We start from the raw sequence: 5,930 nt of genomic DNA, 5'->3' as shown, positions 1-5,930 counted from the left end.
GGTCCCATTATCTCAGATTCCTCATCCTGTCTACAAAACATCAGTGGATTGGATCAAACGATTCCGTATTACGACACTCGCTGCCTTTGTAATGTGGGCGTCTAAACATATCCTCACTTGTTTGGAAGAAGCCAAACAACAACAAGCAGATCATCCCAAAGGCGCTGGTGGGGAGATTGATGCTGCGCAACAACAACCTCCTCCTAAATCCAAATCTAAGGTTGGCAAAAACTCATCGCAAAATTTCTTCTTTTTGACCTATGTGTCTAATGCTTGAATTGTTTGGCTAACTCTCCATTTTACTGTGTTTTTAACAACTTAAAAGGTAGCAATATTTGTTGCATTAGCAATGGTATTGCGTAAGAAGCCTAAATCTTTGGCTATTGTATTACCGGCTATGAGGGATAGGCGTAAGTATCGGGGACAGGACAAGCTTCCCTTTATAGTTTGGATGATGGCTCAGGCCTCCCGATATGATTTAGCTGTAGGCTTGTTTTCATGGGTGCGTAACTTGTTACCACTAGTCGGTACCTACTCTCCTCAGTCAACAGATCTCATCATGCAGTTGGTTGAGAAGTGAGTTTCCTTAGTCATCATTCTCCTTTTGCCTATATACAATATTATAATCTGATCTTGTTTATGCCATATTTTTTCTTGTCAGAATTTTGTCGAATCCAAAAGCTCGAGCTTTACTTGTAAATGGATCTGTTGCAAAGAGATCACCACGGGTGATTCCACCTCCTTCGTTTGAGATCTTGCTAAGGCTTACTTTCCCTGTATCATCCGCAAGAGTAAAGGTAATCAGTTTTTTATTATGTACAAAACCTTGATGCGTTTTGTCGATTCTGATCAGTACTATGCATGCGATCTATATTATACACAGTCTACAGAGAGGTTTGAGGCACTTTACCCCTTGTTGAAGGATGTGGCTCTTGCCGGTATACCAGGAAGCGACTTAATGAAACAAGTGACTCAACAAATGTTCACTCTTTCTTTGAAATTAGCTGGAGAAGAAGGTATTCGTAACTAATGGAATGGAACACCTTGAGTTTTTCTTCTTGTTCTCTCTCTCTCTCTCTCTCTTCTCCAACTAGTGTATACCGTTGTTATTTACAGGAAACCCTCCTTTAGCCAAGGAAGCTACAACAATCGCTATCTGGTCTTTGACAGAAAATGTAGATTGCTTCAAGCTCTGGGAAAGGCTCTATTATACGAATAAAGAAGCTAGTGGTGCTCTTCTTAAAAGGCTTGTAGGCGAATGGAAGGATCATTACCCCAAACTATCATCATCTCCGAGTGATAAACTCACTCTCAATAGAACTATGTTGAACTTCATGCTAATGGTAATGCTTCTCACTCTTGTAAGATAACTTAATTATTTCACCCCTTTACTCAGTTTGTAATTAATTTCATCTCTGACCTAACCTGTGAATGCATGATGCTAATCAGAACGAAAAAGCCATCACTGAAGGAGGAGGAGCCAATTGTTCTCTGTACGAAGAAGCATACAAGTCCTGCAAAGTGATCTCGGAAAGACCCTCCCGTGGAAGTGGCTGCCTCAAAGGTACAGTAGTCATTGCTGCTGTGGTTCTAGTTGCTGCAGTTTTACTATCTTGCAACCTGGATGCTACATCGTTTCTGCAGAACCTGGTGGACTCATGGGGATACTTCAATGCAATCATCAAAGCTTTGACGAACTGTTTAAGAGAGAAATATCATTGTCCTTGCTTTGCTATAAATTAGTTAATATATATGTGTTGGAGATATGTATTAGGCCACCACCCAACATATGAACCCATGTGCTTGGGGACCTTCTTATCCATAAACCACACGGACTTGTGCCAAGTAAATTAGAGCGCTAATCACACATGCTTCTAAAATAACGGCCATTTTTGATCGTCCAATCCAATAATGCCACGTGTCGACTCTCCATTCGACAAATTACTATTTTCACACGTGAGAACTCACACGCTCGGTTCTGCATCACTCTTCACAAAGTCCAATAAAATAGTACTACTCTTTTCACAATTCTTGGGTTCCTTCCTTGTTTCAAAATTCATCTCTCTCTCTCTCTCTCTCTCTCTCTCTCTCTCTCTCTCGCATTGATTCTCAAAGAATCGTTCGCAACTGCTACAATCGAGGGAATCAAGAAACAGTAATGGCGTTGTTGTCACCGCCGCGGAGTGAACCTATCTCCGGTAACAGCGATACAGCTTCTTCCGACGACGATGAATCTCTTTCATCCAAACGTCAAAAGGTTTTCTGATCCGGAGACCTTAACTTCTTCTGTGTTCTGGTTTTGAGAATTTGGGCGAATTTTGGGGATATTATTCTTCGTTTCAGTTGGAAGATGAAGAAACCTCAACATCAACCGCCGGAGACGCCACGATTGAGGCGGCGAAACCACGCCACGGTCCGTCCGTCTTCACTCAATCTTTGAAATTGAAATTTTCAATTCATCTTTGATTTGTTTTGGATTTTGTTTGAAATTGAACTAGACTCAGCACCAAACTTTTACATTGTTAGACCGTGCTTCACTCTGGGTTCTTGTTTAACCTCCAACGCAGTAATGCACAGCAAGAATCTCGGTTCTTTGTTGTGCAAGATCACAAGAATTCAGGTTTTTATATACTTTTATTTTATGCCCTGCCCTGCCGCCTCGATTTCGAGAGTACAAACAAGCTGGTTCTGTATGTATGTATTCTCATTATTGTTTGTACACATGGCTCAGCGCAATGGAAATGTTGTAGCAGTTCTAGATATCACAGGAACCGGGGGACCTGTGTGGATTAATGGAGCACTTCTCAACAAGAGTTTCAGCCATGTGCTACGCTCTGGTGACGAATTGGTTTTTGGTATATGCACGGGCTATGCTTTCGTATCCTCCCACCTTTTTTTCTTCTGTATGAAATGTGCAACAAGTAACCCCTTTTAGTATTAAATACACTTGAGTTTTCCCATTAAGTTGTATCCAGATATATCAGCAGATGTCTAATGTTGCAGTCTTCGCTGGTACGGAAGAGGTTCCTGCAGGAAAATTTCTACTGTTAGAGAGAGAGGCAAGAGATCCATCAAACCTTTCGATTTCCGCATCCCTTGCAAGCTTGCGTCGGGACTTACGATTATCAAGCCGTGCATCCATTATGAGCTGGCAAGCGCCAGAGAATCCTGCTACTTCTGCGGTCCAAGAAGGCGCAAAGCTTGAATTTGACGGCATGGCTGATAACAATCAAAGTAATAAAGCTGCAGACAGCCATAACCAAGATTCCAAAATGGAGGTAATTACTCCCTTGGACCCTGGCGTCATCAACAATAATTAGCATTATATTAACAAAGCTGGTATCAGATATTAGAGGAGAGAAACGAGGTGACAAGGGGTTCACAACTTGCTGCAAGATTCAAGAAATATATTCAAGCTGGTATTGTAGACTGCGAAAGATTGGAATTTTCACTGGATGAATTTCCTTATTATTTGAGGTATTTTTACAGATTTAAGATATGTGCATTTCTTTCTATGAACTTTGAATTGTCATAACTTTGAATTCCCTTCCTGAAGTATTAAAGTTAGAAAATATGAGCGCCCTGTCCTTCCCTTCGGAGTCTTTCACACAAATCATTTTTTTCTTTTCTTGTCTTTGGTATTTTGGGCTTTGCATGGGTACTGTTCTATGTTTGGTGAATGCTGACTAAGGTCTTTCTATTTTATTATCACAGTGAGAGTACAAAGAATGCTTTACTAGCTGTTTCACATGTACATCTCAAAAAGAAGAATAAAGGATATGCCCAATATGCCTCCGACTTCACCACTTTGAACCCAAGGATATTGCTTTCTGGTCCTGCAGGTTTGTGGTGTATCTTGCTTATGTGGTTCCTGTACTTCTTTTAGGCGGCAATATCATTTTCTCTTTTTGGTTGGAATTGTTTCAGGGTCTGAAATATACCAAGAGATATTGGTTAAAGCACTTGCCAATCACTTCAAGGCGAAATTGCTAATATTTGACAGCCATCCAATTTTGGGGGTAAGATATTGTTGTTGATTAGAGATATGTATGATGATATGCTTGTTAGTTTATTAGAGGAAAGTTTTTGCATCTACACTTATTTGTCTGTTTTCCTAACTACGAGTAATTCCTGGTGCATCTGCTCTGCAATCTCCTGCAGGCTATGACTGCTGAGGAATTTAAGTCACTGATGGATGGACCTGCTTCTAAAAAGTCATGTAAGCTTCCCAGGCAGAGTTTAGAGCTCATTGATGGAGGGAAGAAATTGGCTTTGTCAACAGGTGATGGAGATTCATCTAGCCCTTCTCCTCCTGCTTCTTCTGGTCCAGACTCAAAGCCTAAGACTTTACCTTGTTCATTTGGAAATCCAGTGAATTGTACTTTGAAGAAAGGCATGCCCCTTTATGTTGTTTGCAACAAAATAATGTTCTTCAATCTTCTTAGATTTCTGGGTTTCTGATACTTCATTGTGAAAAAACACTTGCAGGTGACAGGGTAAGATTCTTCAGCAATGAGTCCTGTCGGGGGCTACCTACCTCATGGTTTGCTTCTTCTGATAGTTCTGATTGAGGCAGCTGCTTCTATATAGTATGAATATTATATTTTTTGGCTCTTACGAAGAAAGTATCTTCATTTATTAGAAAATGCAAATAATTTATGATGAATTACTTCTATTTACATCCAAGAAGTATATATCTTTCGCAAAATCTATATCCTATCTTATAGTTTTATCTAAATTTGTAGATCTTTTTACAAATTTATATTCACTTTACTTGATATTATTTAGGGGACCACCTTCTGGGATTAGAGGGAAAGTAATTTTAGTATTTGATGAGAATCCTAAAGCTAAAGTGGGTGTTAGATTTGAGAATCCAGTACCTGATGGAGTTACTCTTGGTGACCTGTGTGAAATGGGACATGGGTACTTCTGCAGTGGTACGTCTACGTCATGTTCAGTAGTGCACTGGTTACTGGTCCTCAGCAGCTCTTGTCTCACACACTGTTTCGTCTGTCTTTCTAATAGCTACTAATCTTCAGTTCGAGAGCTCGGGTTCCGAGGATCTAGATGAATTACTTGTTGACAAATTGTTTGAGGTACTTTTCAGTTGCAAAGTAATGATTTTTTTCTTCGTCTAATACTTTCCATATGCTTATATCTTCGTCTGTTTCCAGGTTGTCCATGATGAGAGCGGAACTTGTCCGGTCATTCTATTTTTGAAAGATGCTGAGAAATTTGTTGTTGGAAATTCCGATTTTTGCTCTGCATTCAAAAGCAAACTTGAAGATATCCCAGATAACGTAATTGTGATCGATTCACAGACGCACTCTGGTAATCGCAAGGAGAAGGTAAGTTACTAAGAGATGCTTTTTCTTCAGTTGCATGCCTTGAGCTCATTTCGTGAAAAGTTATCATTGCTACATTTTTTTTTTAGAGCATTCTGCATTTCCGTGTTTCAGTGTTTTAGTGGTTGAAGTAGACTTCTAATATTTAACCTTTTGACTATACTGCGTAATTTATTCTGGTGTCTAGTGCAGTGGGAAAACGTAATGTGCTCCTGTTGTAACTGCGAGTTTAGACTGTTATCAGTTCTGTTTTCTAGCCGGTTTTCAGTTCTTCATGTTTCCTCTGAATCAAGCCTTTAACATATTTGATACGGAGGGTATCCCGTTTCTTCTAGAGTGGGACTAATCTTACTTTTACTTAATATTCTCAGGATATTGGACAACAACATGAGCAAGAAAAGGAAGTCCCAACGGCAACGAAACTTCTAACGAATCTCTTTGAAAATAAAGTTACTATTTGCATGCCACAGGTCTGTTACTCTATTCTTGTAGACGTAAGCATTCAAAAAATCTGAAACTTGATGGAGCTAATTATTATCAGGATGAGGATCTTCTTACAACCTGGAAGTGTCAGTTGGATCGTGA

The 5,930-nt window shown here is 39.8% G+C and overlaps 2 protein-coding genes across 2 annotated transcripts in view; both read left to right on the top strand.

The window, feature by feature from the left end:
* LOC104754124 (transmembrane protein 214-like) lies at positions 8-1,743 on the top strand. Its single transcript, XM_019237870.1, has 6 exons — positions 8-220; positions 326-576; positions 662-797; positions 884-1,016; positions 1,117-1,343; positions 1,450-1,743. The coding sequence occupies exons 1-6, from the start codon at positions 92-94 to the stop codon at positions 1,741-1,743; spliced, it is 1,170 nt and encodes a 389-aa protein (XP_019093415.1). The 5' UTR covers positions 8-91.
* Positions 2,046-5,930, top strand: part of LOC104752866 — a 9,390-nt gene continuing 5,505 nt past the window's right edge. The window contains exons 1-14 of the mRNA XM_010475123.2: positions 2,046-2,257; positions 2,344-2,413; positions 2,499-2,620; positions 2,732-2,878; positions 2,976-3,278; positions 3,347-3,477; positions 3,715-3,842; positions 3,928-4,019; positions 4,162-4,393; positions 4,489-4,543; positions 4,789-4,937; positions 5,026-5,096; positions 5,175-5,348; positions 5,717-5,815. Of these exons, the coding sequence (XP_010473425.1) occupies positions 2,159-2,257; positions 2,344-2,413; positions 2,499-2,620; positions 2,732-2,878; positions 2,976-3,278; positions 3,347-3,477; positions 3,715-3,842; positions 3,928-4,019; positions 4,162-4,393; positions 4,489-4,543; positions 4,789-4,937; positions 5,026-5,096; positions 5,175-5,348; positions 5,717-5,815 (1,872 nt within the window). The 5' untranslated portion in view covers positions 2,046-2,158. The remainder of the gene's footprint in view (positions 2,258-2,343; positions 2,414-2,498; positions 2,621-2,731; positions 2,879-2,975; positions 3,279-3,346; positions 3,478-3,714; positions 3,843-3,927; positions 4,020-4,161; positions 4,394-4,488; positions 4,544-4,788; positions 4,938-5,025; positions 5,097-5,174; positions 5,349-5,716; positions 5,816-5,930) is intronic.

This window comes from Camelina sativa, chromosome 16, assembly GCF_000633955.1.
Source record: "Camelina sativa cultivar DH55 chromosome 16, Cs, whole genome shotgun sequence".
In the NCBI taxonomy this organism is placed as follows: domain Eukaryota; kingdom Viridiplantae; phylum Streptophyta; class Magnoliopsida; order Brassicales; family Brassicaceae; genus Camelina; species Camelina sativa.
This window is presented reverse-complemented; position numbering and strand designations above follow the sequence as displayed.

What these genes read in the sequence shown, in the direction of transcription:
- LOC104754124 (XM_019237870.1), top strand. Translation starts at nt 92, where the DNA reads ATGTGGGCGTCTAAACATATCCTCACTTGTTTGGAAGAAGCCAAACAA. An exon ending in ATCATGCAGTTGGTTGAGAA is followed by an intron (nt 577 to 661) that starts GTGAGTTTCCTT and finishes TTTTCTTGTCAG; the next exon opens with AATTTTGTCGAATCCAAAAG. An exon ending in TGTTGAACTTCATGCTAATG is followed by an intron (nt 1,344 to 1,449) that starts GTAATGCTTCTC and finishes GATGCTAATCAG; the next exon opens with AACGAAAAAGCCATCACTGA.